We start from the raw sequence: 23,231 nt of genomic DNA on the forward strand, positions 1-23,231 counted from the left end.
CAACTTGGCATTGCAACCCAAGACTTGCAACCCGCCCTTGCTTGTCCACTTTTTTTGTTGCTGCTTATCCTGATCGGGCAGGTCCCTAACTGACTCCCTCATTTCATCATTGCACTCTCCAAACCACTCACTCGCTCTTCGTCTTCTCGGCCTGGTCTTCTTGACCTCATAAATAGGCCCCTTTGTCTGACTCTCCTAGTTTGTGTTCTGTGCAACGCGAACTTTCTCACCGGAATCTGGATTGCGACCTGTGTGCGATTGTTCTACAACGTTATCATGGGAGCTCTACGATGGCTCTCCATTCTTGCTGCGGCTTCAGCGGCTTCAGCACTGACCCCCGAGTACGAACTCATGGCGCAATCACAATCGTATTGTTGCTGATGTCTCATATCCTGCAGGCAATTGATTAGTGCTCCGCGGAGAGACGAAGTCATCCCCAATCCATCTGGAGTATGTCGCTTGATCCGATCATAGATCTTTAGAGGACTGACAACATCAGGCTCTCGGTTTCTTCTCCGTCTCCCAGTACTCCTTTGACACCCATTCCGGAAGCTCATGGTGGAGTCTGATTGACCTGAAATCGGGTGAGACCAGTACTCTCACGAATGACAGTAATGTCTCTGAGATCATCTGGCTTGGCACGGATGACTCCACTATTCTCTATATCAATAGTACCAACGCAGACATTCCCGGTGGTGTCGAGCTGTGGATCTCAGATATCGCAGACTTCCAGAACGGGTAAACTCAAAACTCTCCGTTCGCTGTTGATGAATGATACCTGACAATGACATGCAGATACAAGGCAGCCTCCCTACCAGCGAACTTCCTCGGTCTCAAGACAGCTGTCACGGACTCGGGTGATGTGCGGTTCATTCTTCGTGGCAAGGCTTATGGCAATGGCACGGCCTACAATGAGAAGCTAGCCGAGAAGTCCCTGAGCTCAGCTCGCATCTATGACAGCCTCTACATCCGCCATTGGAACACGTACCTTACCCCACCCTCTCATGCTGTGTTCTCAGGCACATTGAGCAGTTCGGCTGGCGGTAACAGCACGGGTCGTTATGCTTCAGAAGGTGGTCTTACGAATCTGGTGTCCCCCATCAAGAATGCCGAGAGCCCTTATCCTCCCTTTGGAGGAAACTCGGACTATGATCTCTCGCCCGACGGCAACTGGGTAGCTTTTAAAAGCAAGGCCCCGGAGCTACCTCGTGCCAACCTTACTACTTCTTACATCTTTCTTGTGCCTCATGATGGTTCGAAGAAGGCTGTTGCAATCAATGGACCCAAGAGTGCCGTCACTCCTGCTGGGGTTCAAGGAGATTCTAGCAACCCCGTCTTCTCTCCGAACAGTGACAAACTTGCATACTTCCAGATGGAAGACAGACAGTACGAATCCGACAGGCGCACCTTGTACGTCTATACTATTGGTGCTAATGAGTCTATCACCACACTTGCCAAGAACTGGGATCGATCGCCAGACACGGTAGCTTGGGTCGATTCAGACAATCTTGTCGTTACAAGTGAGGACTACGGTCGAACCAGGCTTTTCGCTATTCCAGCGGATGCAGGAGATGACTTCAAGCCGAAGAATTTCACCGACGGTGGCTCTGTATCGGCGTACCATGTCCTGCCAGATTCCACTATCCTTGTCACCGGAAAGGCCATGTGGACTAGTTGGGCTATCTATACAGCTAGTCCCGACCAGGGGGTCATCAAGACACTGGCATCCGCCAACGAGATTGATCCCGAGCTTGCTGGATTGAGCTCTGCTGATATTGATGAGTTTTATTATCAAGGTAATTGGACCGAGGTAAGTCTAGTATACCCTGCCTCTTCTCACCGGACAGGCACTGATCGGGTTCTCAGATTCATTCCTGGATCATCTACCCGGAGGGCTTCGACAAGAGCAAGACTTATCCTTTCGTTCTATACATCCACGGTGGACCCCAAGGCTCATGGGCCGATTCCTGGAGCACGCGCTGGAATCCCAAGGTCTTCGCCGATCAGGGCTACGTCGTCATCGCCCCGAATCCAACAGGCAGTACTGGCTTCGGGGACGCCCTCACCGACGCCATCGCAAATGACTGGGGTACGACCAGACCCTTTTTCTCTCCACTCCTTGGGATCTCACCATGCTAACCATACTCCAAGGAGGCGCTCCCTACGACGACCTCGTGAAAGCCTGGCAGCACGTCCACGACAATTTCGACTTCATCGACACCGACCACGGCGTCGCCGCCGGCGCCAGCTACGGCGGATTCATGGTCAACTGGATCCAGGGCTCGGAGCTGGGCCGCAAGCTCAAGGCGCTCGTCTCTCACGATGGGACATTCGTCGCCGATGCGAAGATCGCCACCGACGAGTTGTGGTTCATCGAACATGACGTGCGCTCCCCCTTTCTTCTTTACACACACCCTCTATTCTCATCACACCTGTCCCCCACCTACCCACCCCCCCCCCCAATCAAAAGCCAACCCTCCCTAACTTCATGCAACATAACAGTTCAACGGCACCTTCTGGGCCAACCGCGACAACTACCGGCGCTTCGACCCCTCCGCTCCCGAACGGATCCTCCAGTTCGCGACCCCGCAGCTCGTCGTCCACAGCGACAAGGACTACCGCCTCGACGTCGCCGAGGGCATCGCCTTGTTCAACGTCCTCCAGGAGCGCGGCGTGCCGAGTCGGTTCTTGAACTTCCCGGATGAGGATCACTGGTGCGGTTTGCCCTTTCCGCTTTTCATTGTTTTTTTCTTGAATTTGTGCGACAGCGCGAACTAATCCATGCAAACTATAGGGTTACCAACCAGGAGAACAGCCTCGTCTGGCATCAGCAGGTTCTCGGTTGGTTGAACCGGTACTCCGGCGTGGAGGAGTCGAACCCGCACGCCGTCCGGTTGGAGGACACGGTGGTTCCGGTGGTGGATTTCGACTCTTGATTTGTCAGGCGGGGTGGATGGATGGCTTTCCATCTCTTGTATCTACTGTCTCCCTCGATGCTCTCGGGGAGATACATGGTGACAGAATACTGGACCAATAAGTGTTCATTTATGCATTCCAGCTACGACCTGCTGCGGTGTAGACGGGTTCCGTAGACGCAGACAGTTCTCCACTCTGTAATAGCCACTATCTCTCCCTACATTGAAAACGAATCAATCTCGACGAGCTCCCCATGTGACTATCGTCATATCTATGCATACTGCGAATCAAGAAAGATATCCAATCATATATCAATTTATCGTCACTCCAGACGGTGGTATAGCAGAGTATGGTATCAACAATCGGACCAAAAACAAAAACAACAAACAGGCACATGCATATGCACATGCAGCGACGAATGACTGGGAAACACATGACATGGATAGGTGTATACACTTCATCAACCAATCGCTGACTCACACACTTGCCGATCGCAAATCGACACTGAAATTCTTTTTTTCCCCTTCTTCCCTCGATCAATCAGCCAGAACACATAACAACGAGAACAAACCAAGACTCGCCGGCAAAAAAAAAGTCATCATGATATATAGCCTCTTCATCGTCGTCATCATCCTACTAAGCCAGAGAATAACATCAAATCACAGATACTAGAGCCCAAAATACTCAGTCGGAGAGTGTTGTGCCCAAGCTCATGTAGCAGATTACAACTCCCCACCATGAGGAGGGGTGACATCGAAGTCAAGGTCGAGACCCCCGGGCCCATCCTTGGCCAAGAACCCTTGCTGCCGGACGCGGAGCCCGAAGTTGACCATGACGATGGCTACCAGGCCCAGCCCGACGACGGTGGGGCCCCACTTCTCGTAGTACACGCGCTTGACGTCGCGGCGCTTGCGGATCTTGTCAACGCGCCAGATGTACAGCATCAGACTGTAGATCAGCGACAGCGAAGCCAAAATGGTGAACGCCCACGAGGAGGCGAAGGTGATGTAGTCGTCGCCGAAGTTGAGGAGGGTGGCGGCGATGGTGGCGAGGAGGATGGAGAACTCGAGCCACGAGAGGAAGGTGCGCTCGGCGGCGAAGTAGACTTTGGGCTCGACACGGACGGGCACGTGGATTCCTGGTAATTGTGTTAGAGTTCGTGGTTCTTGTATGGGTGAAATGGCTCAGAAAGTTAAGGGGGCGCCGCAAGACTCACGTTTGCCTTTGGGAGCGTGGAACCGCTTGACAGTACGCTTGTTGCCGATGACGGCGATTCCGCTTTGCTCGGGTGCTGGGAGACTGGTGGGCGTAGGTCGGGGGATGAGGGATTTGAGGACATGGATTAAGATAGAGCCGGCGTGCTCGGTGTAGTATTTGGCCAGCTGCTTGTAGTAGTATGTGCCACCGACCCGACGAGCTTCTTCCAACTCATCCGAGTCGATTGATGACTCTTGATCCGAGTCATAGAGCGGGTAATCCTCGTCGCCTGGAAGCGGTAGAGCGGCGATGCGTTCTTCGATGTCTAGCGCGTTGCCATCTGAGTCTGCGAACAGCGCATGGTGGTCAGCATCGGCAGCCTCGACTCGATGCACACCATTCGGCCACTGGCCTGCGCTCTCATCCTCATCCTCCGAGATCTCGTCTTCCGGTGTTTCTGTCGCGGATAATGACGTGCTGGGCAGCGGACGTGTGATTCCAAACTGGCGGGTGGCTGGCTTGCGGATGTCGACGTCCATCTGCGGCATCCAGAATGGCAAAAGGTTGATGCGGTCAGGGAATAGCGTGGCCGTGCCGTGAATAAATTTACTGTACTTCGGAACAGCTTCGACCAGATGGCTAGCTGTCAGCTCCCTGATCCACTTGGGTGGCTCCTGGCCCGCCTGTGTTTGTAGCTTGACTTCCAAGACGGCATAAGGAAAACGCTCCACGTCCTCAGGGGGCAGTTGTGAGAACGGATAATCAACACCAATGTCCATGCGACGCCAGTTGTCGCCAGCTCTGCGGCGACCGTCAAGGTTGTCCTCTCGAACCATTGTCAACTCAGTATCAAGAGAGATACGCACACGAGCGTCTCCGGGAAGTTGGAAGGCTGTGCGGTGGTAGAAAGATCGGGTGACTGGTACAAGTCGTCGCGTGATGACTCGATACTGGATTTCCCGCGCCAATTGCTCGAGGTTGGCGATTTCCTCCTCGCTCTTCTTACCTTCCCTGCGCATCTTCTCGAAGATTTGTTCCACCGTCAAGCGACCAGCCAGGTAGTCGTTGACATGCTTCTCTTTCAGCGAGAAACGCGCCTTGACCGACTTCTCTCCAGTCCAATCCTCCCGGTGGGTCTTGCGCTCCACGAAGATTTGATCGCTCTCCATGCCACCATACCAACGCAATCGGATAGCCTCCGCACCTTCGGTCTTCTTCAGGCGACCTTGGTATAGTTCCCAGGTATCAGTGTTGTCGTAATAAATAGAGGAAATAGCAGCGTCCTTCTCCTCAAACTCTTTGCTTGGGTTGAAGACTAGAACGGGAAGGTGCTATTTCATCCTATTAGCACACGAGGGAATTGACGAATCACGGTGAGCTGCTTACCTTGAGGATAATCAGTTTGAGCTCGGTGATATTGTCTGGGTGTACCCAATACTTGGTGGTTTGACGGACAAAGTTCTGCTGGCTTCCACCGGCCGCAGAATCACCCTTGACGGGGTTACCCTTGGTCCGCACAAGATCGTAGAGCTTGGACAATTTAACCACTAGCGCATCATAGTTGTCGTTGAAAAATGGCTTGGCATTGAGGCGCGCAGCGAATACTGGCTTCAGATGCCACCCCGTTTGTTTCTGCATGTAGCCGTTAGCGGGCGCTCCAGTTTCCAAAACAGTCCCATTCAGTGGATGATGTCATTCCGGGTTTCAAAAGACCACTCACATCATGCTTCTTGATGATTTTCTGAAACCCCGTATAGTTCAATTGCGTAAACTTGGCCAGGTCATGTACGTCGGCGATGATGTCGCTCAAGGCCTGCTCGAGCACTAGGAAATCCTCGTCTGAGGGCGGACTGCGGTTGGGTCGGTTGTGGGAGACACTGTCGGAACGGGCACTGGTGGCAGCCTCAAGGCGCGAGACGACATCGTTGACCTCTTGTTCGCTCGCCTGGATGCGACGAGCAATTTCGGCGCTCTTGATCCGCTGGAAGTTGAAGACCTTGTCCAATTCGCTCTCCAGCAGCGTCACGAAGTGCTTCTCGTCGTCTTCCGACCAGGGCTGGCGATCGGGGCTGGCATTTTCGGGAGTGGGCTCCGTGACATATCCGGTCTTCAGAGCTTTCTTGAGTTCTTCGTAGGCGATGTAGTACCAGTAGTACTCCTTGATCATGGACGATCGGAGGTGCTCCCCGAACCTAGAGAGAAGGGTGGAATGGTGAGTGGAGCGGTTTCGTCTTCCAAGGAGCAATTGTAGTGGACCAACCTCATGCTGAAATATTTCTAACGAGTCGCGCAGATATCCAAGTAAGCTGGGTGTATGCGAAGGGTGAGAGAATAGGTAGAGTAGAGGAAGAGAATGGGGTGGGCAAGTGTCAGGTAAAGAACATGATGCGGACGCAGGGGGGAAAGCGGGAAGGCGGAGAAGACGTTGGAAGCGAGACTGAACGAAGAAGGAATAGGCCGGTCAACTGAGAATTGGATGAAAAAAATGGAGAAGCTGATAGACGACGGCTAGTCCCAGAAGAGGCGACGAGAATGGAGAAGTTTTTCTTCGGTGATGAGTGAGAGACAGGGTTGAGGGAGCCTGGAGAGGAGCTATGATGGATAATGGATAGCTTCGAGGTTCTGGCCATGGATTGGGGGGGAGGGCCCAGAAACGACGTCAACCCGTGACTGCAATCGATAACACGGCTCCATTAGTGGTCCGGGCGCGTCTTATTCATCACCACCTCAGCTCTCGAAGGCAACAAAGACCACGGTAAATTGGCCACATTAATCGACCGAAGTGGCAGTTGGTTGCGCGGAGTGGTGTTGTTTGAGTTGACCAGTAAACTAGGTAGGGGACTACATCTCAACTAGGTAAAGCATTAGAGAGGCGAGTATACTAACTAAGTGTTAGTGTCAAATTGTTTGCTCATGGATTGTCAGCCAGTCGATTTAGCAGGTGCTGCTCTAAATCAGGGCGCTTTGCTGCCTTAGGTTTAGCCCGAGTCGACACGAGGTTTGCAGCTCTTCTCCACCCGCTGCCGCACCGCTGCGATCGTCCCCAACCTTGCCGTCCCATTCTCATTCTTCTTCTCTTTTCACGGCTGGTAGATTCGATATAGCACTGTCTTCTGTTGAATTGTACAATCCGGCAAATGACTCGACTAGCCCCCGTGGGCCTTGAAAAGCCCTCTTGCATCAACCGAATCCATTCGCACGGCGCAAAAACTGCTCTGGGGTTTTGTTCTATCTCGGAATAGCCGAGCACTATATATATTTGACTCACCTGGATTATTACTTCAAGGTTGTTGCCTGTGTCTCTCCTCGCCTGTCTAGACCGATCGGCTCCGATGCAAAGGACTAGAACTCATAAAGTCACCAATTAAGATGAGTAGCGATGCTAACCGGGTACTAGACTACGGCAGTGGCTAACTTAACATGCAGCTAGCAGGATAGATTCTGCAATTTATCCCACCAGGCTATAATATCGAGACCGATATTGGTAGAACCCAAGACTGTAGTCTAGTTTCTACACTAGCGAGCCACCTGTTTCAATCAGCAAACAGGCCGGTGTTTGAATGTGGCTCGGGGACTGGATCGCAACAAATAACATTAGTTGCCCAACAGCACTAGACTATTGAGGCACGTGCTCTTTGGCCGGATTGGAATCTTGACTGGGCAGTGACGCCGGCGCCCGGCACAAGCAGCGCAGCGTCCCAACCGAGAATGTGTCTGTCCATCAGTGACGCCGACTTTGCATGGTCGTGAGATGGTGCACATATCAAAACTTAGTTGCAACATCTACCTAGGGCGTGCATCAGCCCTGCGGTAAGATCGAAGATAGTCCTTCAGCCACCGCCGCGTAGGTCAATAAACATGTAAGTAACCGAAAGTCCCTGCATCGGCCTGGTACGATCTAAGCTTCGCTGGACATAATTCCTCCAATCGGTTCCAACTGTTGCGCATGCTTAGCACCCCGAGGAGATAATCATGTCCAGGAAGCCATCGCCGAGTGCCTGTAACCCCAACAATCATCGCTCAACTCGTAGTGTCGGGATAATAACATCCAGCGCTAACAAAGAAAAAAGAAACCAACAGAGCGGAAAAGGACAAGCATCCTCATAGAATAGTTTCTCGTTTGTTCTCATGAGTTATGGCTTGTTAATCTCAGCAGAATACACCGCAGCCCAAGCATCAACCGGCCGGTTGCCTGAGGCTGAGTCTCCATTGTAAAGCTTTGACCAGACCAACTCTTGATCAAACCCACGATCTATGGGAATGATTATGACACTTTGTCGAAGTGTGTTTAAACACCCTAAGAGGCCCCAAAAAATATAGGTTGAAACACCTAGCTTTCCTAGCATTTGTCGAGCCTGGTCATACAGAAGTACGTTGTGGCCTGAGGTGTCAACTGACTATTGCAGACCACCAAGTCCTCGTATATCCTCTTAGCCAACAGAAGGGATGGTGTAATGGTACCAGCCTCACATACTCCTGGACTGCAGTGGGAATATAGACTCGGCTAGAGGCCCAGGCACCATACCCTGCATTCCTAGTCACCTATCCCGGAGTCCCCGGACAAGGGTGATACTGCAGCTTCGGAGCGTTAACAATCCTTCTTAACAAGATAGGACGAGTACGATTTTGTACTGTGACTCGTGAGATAGGTGGTACACGGTACCAGGATTTATGTGAATTATTAAGATTTTGTATGATTGACCAAGGAATAGTCGCACCCTAAATTATGTAAACATGCTCAGAATATGAACAGACACCAGGCGCCATCCTCCCATTGCAAGCGACTAACACAAACCACACCTATCCGAGAAGCTATCTAGTCCGTTGCATCATGTTTCTCATCAACTAGTCGCCCTTGTATGGCGCTCAGGGCAGAGCTCCGGCGGCGCGTCGGATACTGCGTCGCGGACCATCACCCAGGATATTGACCGCGCCCTCCGTCTCCAATGCACGGACAGCATCGTTGAATTGGGTGTTATCCACGCCGGCACTGCTCTGCTCGTTCAGAACACGGTAGACCTCGGCCCAGCGGGCGCCGCCGGTGGATCCGGCCAGCTCATCGACCACGGCGAGCACGCCACGCTTGATCGCCTCGCGATTGCGCCGCTCACTGGCGCTGGTACCTTCGGTCAGCAGACCCATGTCAATGAGACCGGTACGGGCGTCCGTCGCGGCTTGCTTGATGGCCGACCGGATCAAACGCACTGCTTCCTCCACATCGTCCGCCGTGACCTCAGTTGCCAAGCGCATACGTGCGTGAGCCTCGGAGAGACGAATCATCGATTCGAGTTGACGGGTGGTGGCTGTGATACGGCGGTCTGCCGACCGAATGTCGTCACCCAATTTACGCATGTTGACATAGGCGTCGGAGAGCGCTTTGCCCGCAGCTGGGGTGAGCACTGGGTGCACCCGAGTTTTGGCGTAGGTGATGTAGGCCGTCAGGAATTCAACCGGCTGCGAGTTGCATTGTAAGTAATAATACCCAATGAAGAAGTGGACTCCAACTTACCAAGATTTCTTCGTTGCTTGCATTCTCCGGCTTGTCTTCCAGGTACATGTTGACCAAGTGCTTAGCCAGCCTGCGATCTTCCTGCTCATCAGTCCGATCCAGAACAAGATACACCAGGTCAAATCTAGAAAGGAGCGTAGGGGGCAAGTCAATGTTCTGGGGAACGGGGAGATTGGGATTATAGCGACTGCCGATCGGGTTGGCCGAAGCCAGAATACTGGTACGAGCATTGAGGGTGGTAATGATACCAGCCTTGGCAACTGAGACGGTTTGCTGCTCCATGACTTCGTGCAGAACTGACCGCGTCGATTCGTTCATCTTATCAAACTCGTCGATGCAGCAAATACCGCCGTCAGAGAGCACCAAAGCACCAGACTCAAGAACCATCTGGCGAGTCTCGGGATCACGAGTCACATAAGCTGTAAGACCGACAGCCGAGGAACCTTTGCCGCTGGTATAGACACCGCGTGGGGCGATCTTGTGAACATAACGAAGAAGCTGTGATTTGGAAGTGGAGGGATCACCGCAGAGCAAGACATTGATGTCGCCACGATAGCGTGGGTTACCCCCTTTTTCGAAAGTTTTGTTGGTGCCTCCAAACATCTGGAGCAGGATGCCCTTCTTAACATCATCCATTTCGTAGACACTAGGTGCCAGGGAGTGTGACAGCAGCTCATAGATGTCGGGCCGGGTGGCAGTTCGCTTGATCTTCTCCTCCTCTTCAGCTGTGATCTTGCGTACCTGCTCAGAGTCCCCAGCAGCTTGTTCCGAAAGCTCTTGTTCGACAGTGGAAGCATCAATACCCAGCTTCTTGCGATCAATTTTCTGCACGTGCAAGACGTCCACATAGGTCTTGAAAAGAGTCTTCTGGGTCCGCTGGCGAGGATTTACGCGCACAGGATTGCATCGGAAGATACCAGTAACCTCAACACGATCACCAGCTTTGCAGACATCGACCAGCTCGTCGTACACGCACAAGGAAACAGAGTGGGGCGTTTGTCCATCAGGAATACTGTCGGGAGTTTCTTGGAGTTTGATCACCTGCTTGTCGGCAAAGGCACAGCGGTTGTGGATAAGCTGCATCGAGTTCTTGGCCTTGCAAATAGGGCGGGGACATTCGGCGGGCTCTGCAATCCTGCCACGATCGATATCGACCTGAACGCTGTGGTTGCAAATCTGACAGCGGAAGAAAGCTAGGGAAATATATTAGAAGCTTTGGTACGACCAACGTGCGGGAAGCGGCTTACCCTCTTTCATGTCTGGGATGATAGGAGTGGTTCTGATGACCAGACCCTTGATGCTAATCAATTTATCCATGTCTGCGTGATGTCAGTATAGGGGAGCACAGTGCCGAGAAGACGAACTGCACATACCAGCAGGGTCAAGATCTCTCATGTTCACTGCAGAGTCAAGGCCAAAAGGCATAACCTTATACGAGTTCGATTCAACTTCCTGGACGAGGTCTTGCATTTCGGCCTGTGGGGGCCGGCCAGCATCACTCATGAGCGCATCGGAGCTGGGAACCGCAGGTGCGGAGCTCAAATCCCTTGACTGATTCTGGCGGTGCCGGCTGTTACTCCGTTGGCGCTGCATCTCCTTACCTGCAAGCTCAACCATGACATCCTTGACAGTTTGATCCATCAGAGGAATAATTTCCTGCGGATATGCGTGCAACTGGTGCCATAGCTTGAGCGTTGAGGGGTATGCTTTGAGATTCTTGACGTCCAAGTTGAGGTTGGTGACACCGAGTTGACGCATTGTGTTCAGCATGGTGATGTACTCCCTCTCTTCAGCAGCCTTGCCCATCGTCCGAGTTTCGTTCTCAGATGCACCTTCCGCCCAGAGACGATATTTCGTAGCGAAGTTGTAAATGAAGTTCTTGAAGGCGGACATCGAGTCTTGGATGGAAATGTTGGTTCCCCAAATTACACGAGTGGAGCTGCCACCAAGAGCCTCCGCCTCGGAGGTGTCTGGGTGAATGTTGGAGAAGGTCGCATCGGAGCGCGGCTCAGCATCGGCGGTGGGCACACCATTGGCGTCGACGAAGATTCTGCGGCGGCGACTTGGGGTCGAACCAAAGCCGCCCGAATGAAGGTCATTGCGACGAGAGACTCCACGATTGCCATCTGTGACTGATCTAGAAGATACGAAAAGACCGCTGCTGCTGCTAGGGAAATCCGACCGCTCTGCCCGACGACCGAGAGAACGGGTCGGGCTGGAGCTAGAGACGTAACGGATGGGAGATGAATCTGGTTTAATTGTGAGCAAGCCGCAGGACGCCTAGAATAGATGGCGACAAGTAGTACCTCTGATAGCAGTAGCGTTTCCCCGAGGCGTGGTTTCGACATCCTCCATTGTCGAAGATGCCCGGACAGGTGAGCTAGGCTCTTCCATACCGAGATTGGGCGTCTCTGCGCTGCTATTTGCCTTCATCGGGGATGATTGGAAGAACATTGGCGATGATGATGGAACGGGGCCGTCACCCCGTAACCGCCTCGAGGCACGGGGAGTTGTCTGCGACTGATCATCTCTGGGAGGAGGGCTGCTGGTCTGAGGTTGTTGTTGGGATCGGGTTGAGCGGGTTGAGCGGGCAGGAGAGGAGATGGTCGAATCTCTGGCCGAGCGACCTCTGCGACGATTAGGCGCTGGAGAAGACATGCTGATGTCTGGTCCTGTGAAGTTGGTATTTTTATCAATGAAAGGACTGACAGTCGAGAGGGGAAGTGTGGACAAAATGGAGACAAGTGCAAAACGGGATAGTGGAGGAGGGAAGTTGGTTGCTACGGCAGAGTCAGTAACAATTTCCAGGTGGGCCTTTTGCGGAAGGAGAAAATGATTTCAATCAATCAATCCACTCTCTTGGGGGTAGGCGGACGCGCTTCGACGCGACCACCGCGTAAAGAGGTTTCTTCTTTGGGCCTGCGCGCCGCAAGAGCTCGGATAAGCCACATGACCTTAGTCACGGTGGCTGGTGCCCCTGAAGAATTAGGGCTGAAGTGCACCGCCACACTAGCCCCATCACTTTCGTCAATCATGTAGCCCCTTGCTGTTCGCGGTAAGGTCAGGGAATTAGTAGCCTGAGCCTGAGTCCCTTCTCTGGGTCGCCCTGGCGGGATAAAGACACTTCCCTTTGAGGTAAACATCAACACAGCTTGAATCAATGAACAATGGCCCTACATCGAGTCTTTTCATTGTGCACGAACTCTGTATAATTTTTCGCCTGCTATTTTCGTCTCCGGCTGCTTTATGTCGACTACGCGCCTGCAACAATATTCAGGAATATGGTTCAATGCAAGCAACACGCTGGTAAGCACTCTCTCTGCAAGCGAACTGTGACGTGGTGGAGCAACCAGCCAGGCGCCAGCCAGTTTCAGCAGGCGCTTGATGTCATTTCAAGGTGCGATCTTCTGTGGCCCGCAATCTCCCTCCCACCCCCCCTCTTCCACTTCCCACCAATCCAGCGGCATTTTCCCTTCTCTTTACCAGTGGCGCATCTTCCCTGTTCATCTGGGGCCCTGGATCAACACCTGAATGGACAATGGGGTGGTGGTGGGTGCCACTGTTGTCATGCCTGCACCTGTAACACGTTTTTCTTTCTTATTATTGATTCTTTTTCACCCTTAATGCTACCCTTTTATTAGATCACCCCCCGGATCTCGAAAACCGCTGGTACCACCACACTTAACCGAACAGGCTTTCTTTCACCTCCTTCACTCTCATTGACTCGCTGTTCTCTAGATCGCCCCTCCTGCGCTGATTGGTCTCTGACTACCGCCGTGTAATGGCATCTTAACTTCGCTGCGGTGACGTTGAACTCTTCCTGCTTGACAATCCACCACTTGAGCTACATGATGTGCAACTGTTGCATGTCAACCTCGCCTGATTATTTACAACTTTTATCTTCTCATCCTTCCCCTGCTCGTGACAACGTTTAAATCTACCAACATCAACTGACCTCTGTGGAGGCGATCGTCGCTTGCTTCAACCATGGGCGATTTGGGGTCGGCGCTGGAGCATGCGGGCGGCACAGGCAAGAACAAGGAAGGCATTTCGATCGGGACTTTTCTCGCATCCCTTGCCACTGCCCTCGTCGTCTTCGCAATTGAATTTCTCCTCTTCATGCTTCTCAAAGGGAAGCTGACCCGCATCTAGTATGTATGCTCAAATCCGTTCCAGAGAGCCGACGTGCTAACATGCGAACTCTCTTAGCCAACCGAGAACATACTTGGTACCTGACAGAGAACGTACTCAACCTTCCCCACCAGGACTTTTCCGATGGATCGGTCCTGTCTTTCGCACCTCAAGTTCAGAATTCATACAGAAGTGCGGCCTGGATGCCTACTTCTTCCTACGATACCTGCGCATGCTACTAAAGATCTTTCTGCCCTTGGGCTGTCTTTTACTACCCGTCCTGATTCCGCTAAACAAAGTCGGCGGTAAAGATACGAACTTCAAGAATGGAACCGACGAAGGCGGCGGTCGGTGGAATGTCACTGGACTGGATCAATTAGCGTGGGGTAATGTGACCCCGGAGCATACATCGCGATACTGGGCACATTTAGTCATGGCGGTTATCGTCATTTTCTATGTCTGCGCAGTCTTCTTCGACGAGCTGAGACACTACATTCGTCTTCGACAGGCGTACCTAACTTCACCCCAGCATCGACTTCGTGCTTCTGCTACTACTGTTCTGGTGACTGCTATTCCAGAAGGCTGGCTCTCGGTGAGAGCGCTAGAACAACTATATGATGTCTTCCCAGGGGGTATTCGGAACATTTGGATCAACCGCAATTTCGACGATCTGCACGAAAAGGTGAAGGAGCGAGACAAGCTGGCCTTGAAGCTCGAGGCTGCGGAAACCGAGTTGATCATGAACTGCAAGAAGGCCCAGCTCAAACAAACCAAGGCTGCCGCGAAAAAGGCCGGGCTTGACCCAAACTCAGTGGAGACTCAAGAAAGAAAGGCCGCTGAGAGGAAGGCATCGCAGTTAGCCATGGACGCTGGCATTAGCTCTGGAAACCCGCATCAAGCCCATACGTTGGATCAGATCCTACATCGCAATACAGGAGAGAGTATTCAAGAGGAGCCTAGGAAGAAGAAGCTGCTCTTCAACCCCTTGGATCCCGCGCTAGAAGCAGCAGGTGCTGTTGGCCAAGGCGTGGAAAAACTGGGAAAGTCTGTTCTGGGAGGTTTCCGAAAATGGGAGCATGGTATTGACGATAAGTTGACTCGAACTGGAGGGTTCGTACCTGAGAGCAGCGGTGCTCCTTACAATGGCCACGTTGCTCCACCTGCCAGCCATGCCAGCCGTGAGGACCCCTTGTCTTGGTCAGGAGATATTCATGACGAACCTGAAACACTCCATGAGAACGAAGCGGATGTAGCAGAGATCAGGCCCGAAGCCTCTAGGCCCGAGCCATCGAGGCCCGGAACCTCTTCTCATCCGAAGCGGCCAGTCTGGAAAAGTCGGGGCTCCGGCAACTCTAAATTTAGCAAGAGGAGCAACACTTCTGAGCCCGATGAACTTCCGTTGACAGCCCCCGAGTCGCCTGTTGAGCGGGCATCGAGCTCTGAGTCCGACAGAAGCCAGTCGTTGAAGGAGAAACGTACCGAAGATTCAGTTCCTCACAGAAAAGAGGGGGATGAAGTGGAGGGACATGAATATCCACTGGCTTACAATGAGGGCTATGATAACGAAGACTTTGGAGAGCCAGTTTGGAAAAAATACATTCAAGAAAAGAAGCGCCCGACCATGCGGCTGCCAATCTTCAGCTGGATGCCATCTCTGTGGCTTATAGGCAAAAAGGTCGACACTATTGACTACTGCCGCAAAGAGCTGGCTCGGCTGAATTTGGAGATTGAGATTGACCAGCAGCATCCCGAGCGATTCCCTCTCATGAACTCCGCCTTCATCCAGTTCAATCACCAGGTGGCGGCTCATATGGCATGTCAGGCCGTCAGCCACCATGTTCCCAAGCAAATGGCGCCTCGCATTGTTGAGATTTCGCCGGACGATGTCATCTGGGATAACATGTCAATGAAATGGTGGGAACGATATCTGAGGACATTCGGAATTATCACTCTGGTTTGCGCCATGGTTGTAGGATGGGCAATTCCCGTTGCCTTCACGGGTCTTCTCTCGCAGCTAACATACCTCGAAGAAGCTTTTACTTGGCTGTCCTGGATTTCCAAGTTACCAGCTTGGGTCATCTCGGCAGTACAGGGTGTCTTACCTGCACTCTTTCTTGCAATTCTCATGGCAATCTTGCCTCTTATCCTACGCTTTCTCAGTCGGACCCAAGGTCTTCACACTGGTATGGCGGTCGAACTAACGGTCCAGGCCTATTACTTTGCGTTCTTATTTGTGCAACTGTTCCTGGTCGTCACTATTTCGTCCAGTTTCTCGACTATCATCAGTAACGTCACCGATGTCACCAGCTGGCCAGAACTTCTAGCACAGAACATTCCCTCGTCCAGTAACTACTTCTTCTCATACATGATTCTACAGGCCATGTCTGTGAGTGCGGGAGCATTGGTTCAGATCGTCAATCTGATAAGCTGGTTCATTCTCGCGCCGATTTTCGATAAGACAGCCAGAAAGAAGTGGGCGCGTACAACCAACCTGAATCAGATGCAATGGGGCACTTTCTTCCCCGTTTACACTACCCTTGCTTCAATCGGTATGTTTGTCTCAGCTTGTGCTAAGGCTAGCCACTTACTAACAGATGGTCTCCCAGGCTTGATTTACTGTGTCGTTGCGCCCCTCATTCTGGTCTTCAATGTTATCACATTCGGTCTTTTCTGGTTTGTCTACAGATACAATACTCTCTACGTGACCAAGTTCCGCTTCGACACGGGAGGTCTGCTTTTCCCGCGGGCAGTTAGCCAGTTGTTCACCGGTCTGTACATTATGGAGCTTGCTCTTATTGGCTTGTTCTTCTTGGTTCGCGACGAGAATGGGGATGTCGCATGCGAAGGTCAAGCGATCGTCATGATTGTTGTTTTGATTCTCACCGTAGGGTTTCAGCTTCTTCTAAGTGATGCTTTTGGCCCTCTGATCCGTTATCTGCCTATCACTTTGGAGGATGATGCCGTGCGTCGTGATGAAGAATTTGCGCGGGCTCAAAGGGCACGATTGGGTTTACACGAGGATGAAGATTATGATCATCTGCCAGATGCCGTCGATCATCCGTTAGGCGATCAAGAAGAGGCGCAACGACAACGGGAAGCGAGTTCTCAGAACATCGAATTGAAGAATCTCGACTCGTCTCCCGAAAGAGACCACAAACACCACGGTCTACACATCCAGAAACCCAAACTTGGACCGCATCGTGGGTCGTGGGCTGATCGCTCTCCGGACCGCCGATCCAAGTTCTACGGCGTCAACTCGGAGATGGCGGTTCCTAGCATTGAGCGGTTGCGGGAGAAGATCGCTCTCGACGCCGAAAACCAAGCTCCTCCCGCGCGCAACATGGGCCCAGCCTTGTTCTCCGGCATTCACGACGAGTTAGAGGATCTTACACCGGAGGAGCGCGACCAGCTCACTCAACGAGCCTTCCAGCACGAAGCTTTACGCGCGAAGCGACCCGTGATCTGGATTCCTCGAGACGACCTGGGCGTTAGTGATGATGAGATTTATCGGACCCAGCGATTCAGCAAACATATCTGGATCAGTAACGAGTACCAAGCACTGGATGGCAAGAGCCACACAATCTTCAGCCGCAGTCCGCCCGACTTCTCTGAGGTTGACCTCATTCAGCTATAGATGATGACCGTCAGGAACGGTTGATCTTATGACGCGATGAATCTTTTGCTTTCATGCCCTCCAGCGTTCTGTTTTTCCTCGCGCTTTTTCTTTCTCGTTTTCTCATTTGGGCCATATGCATCACTGGGAGTCTTGGTAGCATTTTCCCGCCGCAAGCTCGAAGCAAGTGCACCATACAGGAGCATGCTCATCTTGTATATAGTTAGATCCCTGCCTGTACGACTTTTAATCTGAGCTTGAAATACACCGCCTAGTTGTGAAGAACAAACGGAATGATTGCATGTGTAGAAAGTGGGTCATCAAGACAATTCATTCCTATACGTAGATGTGTACTGCTAATCTAGTCCATATATCTGCACAATGGCAGACGGTACTTCTCAATAGCCCAGTACGGCCTGCGCACCCCACCCCACTCGCCCTCCAGCGTCGGCACCTCGAACTCCTCCCAGTCGGCATCGAATCCGGCCTCGAGCAGATCAATCTCGACCACCTTCTGATAGACATCATAACTGATCTGGCGATCGGCGCCCATCCCATTGAAGAAGCTCCACTTGCCCTCCTGCTCCAGCAACCCGATGACCTGCTCCGTGAAGAACTCGCGGAAATCCCCGTACGACTCGGCGAAGGTATCGTAGTAGATGGCGTCGAACATCTCGCCCTCGGCCACCAGCGCCGGCAGGATCTCCTGCCAGCGGCCCTCGTGGATCACGACCCCGGGCCGCTCGTGCCAGCCCTTGCGCTTCATTTCCGCCACGACCTCCGGATGCGCCTCGACGATGTGGTGCGCCGCGGGGCTTTGGTCCTGGAAGAACCCGTCGACGATCCCCATCCCGTGACCGATGTTGAGCACCCGCAGGCCCGGCGCCGGCAGCAGCGCCGCGGCGGATTTGCGCATGATCTCCGTCTCCCAGGCCATCATCACGCCGTTTTGGTCCTGGTCGAGGAGGCGGTCGTGTTGGAAGGTCAGCCCGGAGTCGAGGTAGCGGGATTGCGTGACGTCTGGGTTGGTGGTGGGTTCTTCGGTGGTAGTCGTAGTGGTGGTGGTGGTGGTAGCAGCGCTGGCATCGACCAACTCCGGTACACCTTCCTGCTCTTCCTGCTCCTCCTCCTCCTCCTCCTGCATTTCCTCATCCTCATCATCCTCATCATCCCCATCATCCAAAGCCTCATACCCAAACCCATCCAACCGCCCCAGCAACAACTCCGCCCGCACCCCCGCATCCACAAGCGCCTCATACACCTCGCGCAGCCCCAACCGCCGCGCAATACACCCCGGCGTCTCCCCGTTGTTATCCAAATCATTCCAGATCGCGCCCTCGAGCAGCAGAAACCGCACCGTCTCCAGCGCGGCCTGCTCTACCTCTGCGCTGGGGGTGGCATTGCTGTTGTCCGCCGCTCCGTTCACAGCAGGCTGCTGCTCTGCATTGTCGTCGTCGTCGTCGTCCGGCTCGCAGGCGGCCACGGCGGAGTGGAGCGGCGTGAGCCCCGTCTCCGGGTCGCGGGCGTTGACCGGGTTGGCGAGGGCCGGGGATGGGTTGGTGCGGATGAGGCGGCGGAGTTGTGGCAGGTCGTGCTGCGAGGCGGCCAGCAGCAGCTCTTGGATGTCGGTGTCGACGTTGATGGCGAGGTCGAGGTCGGGCGTGGGGTCCATTTTGTTTGCTCTGTGTTCCCCGGGTGGATGTTCTGGTTGGGATTTGTGAGTGTGCTGATAAGTTGGGTGGTTTCGATAAGAAGAGGGGAGGGGAAAGGATTTTGGGCGAGGTAGTTATAGTATTGTCGAGCGGAAATGGGGCTGGATGCGATAGCCTTGGGGCGCATGGTTCTGCGAAGGGAAAGAGCTTACTTTCTTGTAACTTGCCAGAGGAGGAGACTTTTAATTGAAGCAAGTCAATGTCTTGAGGTCTATGGCTGTAGATAGACCTCTGCTGTTGCGGGGAAGAGATATTAATGAGGAGAAGTTTCAAGCTGCGATCTGAAAAAAAAATCCGCCCGCCGCTTTCGTTCCCCGCTGACGATCCCGCCGCGGGCACGAGTCAATAAGAAACGCTACTCAAAGGCTTTTTTTTTCAGAGGTGAAAACTCAGGTTAGACCTACACAGTAGTCCATGCGGAACACAATGAAAAGAGAAGAGAAACTGTTCGCCTGGTTGCTCTGAGAATCCTGCAAATAACTGACTATTTGTACAAAAAACGTCCCCCCTCCATCTCCTTGGCCGCGCGCAACCTAGAATAGCGCCAAGGCCCTCGTTATAAGAAATAAACCCATTAGAGTCAAACAAATCCGACTGATCGCCTACCACCGGCCCATGCATCACTGGCCCTTACTGCTTATCCTCCCCTCCTGCATTCACGTTCAGACCCAGACCCTGCGAATCCAGGTACAATTTGTTCTTGCCGCTGTGCTCACCCAGGATCTGAGCGATGTGCCGGGCGTTCTCGATCTTACGCAGCTCAATGTAACTCTTGCTCTTCTTGATGGCATCACCGATCAGCTCAGCGGAGCGGGCTTCACCCTGAGCGCGGACAATGAAAGCTTGCTTCTCTTGACGAGCCTTGTCAACCAGGAACGCAGCCCGCTGAGCTTCCTGCTGGGCAACTTGCTTGGCCTCCACGGCGGCGGTGAATTCGGGGGAGAAGGTAAGGTGCTGCAGTAGAGAAAAGCATTAGTGGGAGAACTGTTAATGTAACAATGGCATATGACGTACCGTTAGAGAGACATCGTCCAGGGCGATGTTGAAGCGAGCAGCCCGACGGGCAAGATTATCCCGGACAAGACGGGCAACGTTCTCACGCTGAGTGATAAGCTGACTGGCGTTGAACTGGGCCACCACACTCTTCAAAACCTCGTTGACGATGGATGGCAGCACCCGCTCATCGAAGTCTTGGCCGAGAGTACGGTATATTTGAGGAAGGGCATCCACGCGGGGTCTGGACAGGACACGGCAGGTGATGTTCACCATCTGCAAGTCCTTGGTACCGGTGAGGGAAGCAATGTTGCGCGGCTTTGCGCGCACGTCATAGACAATCGGAGTCTCGACCCAGGGGATTCGGAAGTGAGTTCCTAGTTGGAACGAGTCCTATCAGCGGATGCAACCGGGAGAGTAGCTTCAAGAAATAGACGCACCTTCAGTGTAGATCTCCTTCTGCACACCACCAAAGCGGGAATACTTAATAGCACGGTGACCACCGTCGACTAGAACACCCATCCCGTTAGCTTAAAACAGCTTCCACAAGGCTAACCGGTTGAATTGCAGGCCTTCTCACCGTTGAACAGACAGTCAGAGGCCAGGAAGATAGCTCCAACACCGACAAGCAGGGCGCCTGCAGCTCCGAAGCCGCGTCCACCACCGCCGCCGCCGAATCGCTTGAGGTGAGGACCGCCGCGGTTCTGCAGGAGGACCTGAAGTCTCTCCCACTGCTCCCTAGGATTCTGAGACATGGTGAAAGATGAAAAGATGAGGGTGAATATGGTGGTATGAGCGAAGCGGAGGGGAAAAGAGAAGCCAACGGGGAAAGAGGCAGGATGGAGGGAAGTGGAAGTTCGCGGCAAATCGCCCGATTCTGACACCGCCTTGGCAGTTTTCCGTACAACATCATCTTTCCCGCTTTCCATTGTTTCGCGCTTTTACCCTCTGTTCGACTGGCCGTCAAGAGCTTCACTAAACACCGCAATCATGGCCCCGCAAAGAAATAACGGGACGAGTATCTTTCTGGGAAATATCCCCTACAGTATGTGCTCTGCCCCCTCCACCATGTCACCGAAGACACACAAATGCCAGCAGTTTCCTCCCTCATACCCAGTCCATTGTCCCCGTCGAATATCTGCTGACTCGAACACCTTTCACAACCTCTCCAGACCTCACCGAGGAACAAATCAGGGATATCCTCGGTACCGCCGGCACCGTCACGAAGTTCCGTCTTATGATCAACCAGGAAACCGGCAAACCGAAGGGTTATGGATTCGCCGACTACGCCGACGCCGACTCCGCGGCTTCTGCGGTGCGCAACCTGAACGACTACGAGGTCATGGGTCGCAAGATCCGCGTCGACTGGCCCCATAACAACGAGAAGGACTCCGTGCCGCCCGAGTACCTCCACCAGAACAACGGCCCCGCGGGCGCTGCGGCGGGACAACAAGACGGCCTGGGCCTTGGCGGCGCCGGGGGAGCTGGCGGCGCGCAGCCCGCGCATGCGCCGCTGCCTCCTCTGCCTCCCGGCGTGGAGGTGCCGCCGCACCTGGACTGCCCCAACGCCATCTCGCAAACGCTCGCCTCCCTCCCTCCCAACCAGCTCCTCGATGTCCTCCAGCAAATGAAGTCCCTGGTCATGGCCGACCCCGCCCGCGCCACGGAGCTCCTCCGCCAGGCGCCCCAGCTCGCCTACGCCATCTTCCAGGCCTTGCTCCTCATGAACCTGGTCGATTACAGCGCCCTCGGCACGGTCGTAGAACAGGCTGCCGTGCAGACCGCCGCGGCTGCACCACCACCTCCCCCGGCCGCCGCCGCCGCTGCCGCGCAAGCTTTCCAGAACTTCCCCGGCCAAGTGTCGACCCCGCCGATGGTCTCCGCGCCGTTCGGACAGCAGCAGCCTCCGCAGGCGGCGCCGCAACAAGCAGCCCCGCAAACAATTCCCGGTCAGGAAGAGCTGCTGCAGCAAGTCCTGAGCATGCCGCAGGCCGCGATCGATGCGCTGCCCCCGATGGAACGCAGCCAGATCCTGCTCCTGCGTCAGCAGTTGATGCAGGGTGGGATGCGTTGATGATGACGATGATGACCAAATCCTGTCCTTTCTTTTTCTTTGTTCTCGCTCTTCAAATTTCGGGCGGCATCGGTGGTACAGTTCTTTGTTTATTCAGAAAGAGCGTGTTAGTCTCCCTTCCTTTTTCTCTCTTTCCCAGCTCTGCAACCAACTAATACCAGCGAAAACAGTGATATCGGCAGCAACAGCAGCAGTAGCAGCATCGTCTTAGTTCGCTTTGTGTTTTCGCTTCGAAGGGTTGGCAACAAACCGGAATGGCGCAAATGGAGTGTCTTTTTCTCTCGTCCTTATGGGGGGGTCCTGATTTTGGGGGGGTTCAATCTGTACTTTACATATCACTTCTTGCCTTGCAGACACTACCTATTTTTCATCAAGCGAGTCGTGGCAGATATCCCAAACGTTGAATTGTTTTTCTACCGGGTGGTCAGTAGACACAGACACAGACACAGACACATTGTAGACTTGCCGTAGTAGCTCGAGACGAGCACTCTGCTCACTTGTACAGGACTGAGCGCGAGTGCTTTACACCTATTTACAGATCTCCAACCTCAAGATAGAAGCCTGCCTGAGAAAAAAATCAGTATCCAGCAACACCATCCTCCAGAAATTATACTAAACCCACGAGACCGTACATAACACCCGTCCTATACCTTTCCTCAAACAAGCAAAGTTCTATTAAACCCATCATAACCTCGCGGCAGTATACCTCAAGCCTCGAAACACCTTCAAAATTCAAGGTATACAACAAGTCTCCCCCTTCCTCGCCTTCAACAGAGCAAATCCACCCATTCATCAAGCCCCCCCCCCAAACCCCGCTCGAGTCCGCTCCATCCCCAAAGCCGAAAATCAATGCACCCACCCACCCTCTTCACAAATCCTCTTTACTTCAACACATTCCCAAAAGGGCAACAGCCAGAGAACCACTGGTCTCACGGATGTCTCCACAAGACAACCACATGACCCAAAAGAGTCAGCTAAACCACTTTAAACAACCAATCGCAATATCATTCCCCAGCCCATGGTAAGTACTATCTTCTCCAACGAATACTCGAAGATCGACGTCAACGGTAGAGCCATCATCCTACA

The 23,231-nt window shown here is 53.3% G+C and overlaps 7 protein-coding genes across 7 annotated transcripts; 3 read left to right on the top strand and 4 right to left on the bottom strand.

Annotated features, from left to right (window-relative positions):
- The first annotated feature begins 132 nt into the window (after nucleotides 1-132).
- On the top strand, nucleotides 133-3,031 carry dppV (dipeptidyl peptidase DppV). The gene is made up of 8 exons (XM_040942004.1): nucleotides 133-341; nucleotides 399-450; nucleotides 500-738; nucleotides 796-1,810; nucleotides 1,867-2,089; nucleotides 2,152-2,384; nucleotides 2,503-2,714; nucleotides 2,795-3,031. The coding sequence occupies exons 1-8, from the start codon at nucleotides 277-279 to the stop codon at nucleotides 2,934-2,936; spliced, it is 2,181 nt and encodes a 726-aa protein (XP_040805816.1). The 5' UTR covers nucleotides 133-276; the 3' UTR covers nucleotides 2,937-3,031.
- Nucleotides 3,032-3,638: 607 nt separating this feature from the next.
- On the bottom strand, nucleotides 3,639-6,378 carry vtc4 (putative vacuolar transporter chaperone (Vtc4); the record flags this gene model as incomplete). Its single annotated transcript, XM_040948244.1, has 5 exons — nucleotides 3,639-4,054; nucleotides 4,133-5,444; nucleotides 5,500-5,745; nucleotides 5,834-6,305; nucleotides 6,374-6,378. The coding sequence occupies 5 exons, from the start codon at nucleotides 6,376-6,378 to the stop codon at nucleotides 3,639-3,641; spliced, it is 2,451 nt and encodes an 816-aa protein (XP_040805817.1).
- Nucleotides 6,379-8,979: 2,601 nt separating this feature from the next.
- On the bottom strand, nucleotides 8,980-12,280 carry BO72DRAFT_368092 (MCM DNA helicase complex subunit MCM4; the record flags this gene model as incomplete). Its single annotated transcript, XM_040940870.1, has 5 exons — nucleotides 8,980-9,567; nucleotides 9,623-10,815; nucleotides 10,870-10,941; nucleotides 10,996-11,871; nucleotides 11,929-12,280. The coding sequence occupies 5 exons, from the start codon at nucleotides 12,278-12,280 to the stop codon at nucleotides 8,980-8,982; spliced, it is 3,081 nt and encodes a 1,026-aa protein (XP_040805818.1).
- Nucleotides 12,281-13,109: 829 nt separating this feature from the next.
- BO72DRAFT_395677 (putative DUF221 domain protein) lies at nucleotides 13,110-17,652 on the top strand. The gene is made up of 3 exons (XM_040942005.1): nucleotides 13,110-13,773; nucleotides 13,832-16,302; nucleotides 16,360-17,652. Exons 1-3 carry the CDS (start codon nucleotides 13,610-13,612, stop codon nucleotides 17,385-17,387), a joined length of 3,663 nt encoding a protein of 1,220 aa, XP_040805819.1. The 5' UTR covers nucleotides 13,110-13,609; the 3' UTR covers nucleotides 17,388-17,652.
- A 40-nt stretch (nucleotides 17,653-17,692) lies between these two features.
- On the bottom strand, nucleotides 17,693-19,330 carry rmt2 (protein-arginine N5-methyltransferase). The gene has a single exon (XM_040943776.1). The coding sequence runs from the start codon at nucleotides 19,036-19,038 to the stop codon at nucleotides 17,728-17,730; it is 1,311 nt and encodes a 436-aa protein (XP_040805820.1). The 5' UTR covers nucleotides 19,039-19,330; the 3' UTR covers nucleotides 17,693-17,727.
- A 164-nt stretch (nucleotides 19,331-19,494) lies between these two features.
- Nucleotides 19,495-20,842, bottom strand: BO72DRAFT_524220 (prohibitin subunit PHB2). The gene is made up of 4 exons (XM_040949851.1): nucleotides 20,652-20,842; nucleotides 20,512-20,580; nucleotides 20,093-20,448; nucleotides 19,495-20,032 (listed from the first exon to the last, which is right to left on the bottom strand). The coding sequence occupies exons 1-4, from the start codon at nucleotides 20,824-20,826 to the stop codon at nucleotides 19,709-19,711; spliced, it is 924 nt and encodes a 307-aa protein (XP_040805821.1). The 5' UTR covers nucleotides 20,827-20,842; the 3' UTR covers nucleotides 19,495-19,708.
- A 163-nt stretch (nucleotides 20,843-21,005) lies between these two features.
- BO72DRAFT_395686 (putative polyadenylation factor subunit CstF64) lies at nucleotides 21,006-22,500 on the top strand. Its single transcript, XM_040942006.1, has 3 exons — nucleotides 21,006-21,116; nucleotides 21,244-22,251; nucleotides 22,307-22,500. The coding sequence occupies exons 1-2, from the start codon at nucleotides 21,062-21,064 to the stop codon at nucleotides 22,143-22,145; spliced, it is 957 nt and encodes a 318-aa protein (XP_040805822.1). The 5' UTR covers nucleotides 21,006-21,061; the 3' UTR covers nucleotides 22,146-22,251; nucleotides 22,307-22,500.
- Nucleotides 22,501-23,231: the final 731 nt, after the last annotated feature.

The sequence above is a fragment of the Aspergillus fijiensis genome (assembly GCF_003184825.1).
Source record: "Aspergillus fijiensis CBS 313.89 unplaced genomic scaffold BO72scaffold_4, whole genome shotgun sequence".
Taxonomy (NCBI): domain Eukaryota; kingdom Fungi; phylum Ascomycota; class Eurotiomycetes; order Eurotiales; family Aspergillaceae; genus Aspergillus; species Aspergillus fijiensis.

Bases quoted from the DNA above. Each gene is read 5' to 3' on its own strand.
- dppV (XM_040942004.1), top strand. From the start codon at position 277: ATGGGAGCTCTACGATGGCTCTCCATTCTTGCTGCGGCTTCAGCGGCT. The intron at 739-795 runs GTAAACTCAAAA...AATGACATGCAG, and splicing joins ATCGCAGACTTCCAGAACGG to ATACAAGGCAGCCTCCCTAC. The intron at 2,090-2,151 runs GTACGACCAGAC...CCATACTCCAAG, and splicing joins CGCCATCGCAAATGACTGGG to GAGGCGCTCCCTACGACGAC.
- BO72DRAFT_395677 (XM_040942005.1), top strand. From the start codon at position 13,610: ATGGGCGATTTGGGGTCGGCGCTGGAGCATGCGGGCGGCACAGGCAAG. The intron at 13,774-13,831 runs GTATGTATGCTC...GAACTCTCTTAG, and splicing joins GGGAAGCTGACCCGCATCTA to CCAACCGAGAACATACTTGG. The intron at 16,303-16,359 runs GTATGTTTGTCT...ATGGTCTCCCAG, and splicing joins CACTACCCTTGCTTCAATCG to GCTTGATTTACTGTGTCGTT.
- rmt2 (XM_040943776.1), bottom strand. From the start codon at position 19,038: ATGGACCCCACGCCCGACCTCGACCTCGCCATCAACGTCGACACCGAC.
- BO72DRAFT_524220 (XM_040949851.1), bottom strand. From the start codon at position 20,826: ATGTCTCAGAATCCTAGGGAGCAGTGGGAGAGACTTCAGGTCCTCCTG. The intron at 20,581-20,651 runs GTGAGAAGGCCT...TGGGTGTTCTAG, and splicing joins CTCTGACTGTCTGTTCAACG to TCGACGGTGGTCACCGTGCT. The intron at 20,449-20,511 runs GTGCGTCTATTT...CGTTCCAACTAG, and splicing joins GAAGGAGATCTACACTGAAG to GAACTCACTTCCGAATCCCC.
- BO72DRAFT_395686 (XM_040942006.1), top strand. From the start codon at position 21,062: ATGGCCCCGCAAAGAAATAACGGGACGAGTATCTTTCTGGGAAATATC. The intron at 21,117-21,243 runs GTATGTGCTCTG...CAACCTCTCCAG, and splicing joins TCTGGGAAATATCCCCTACA to ACCTCACCGAGGAACAAATC.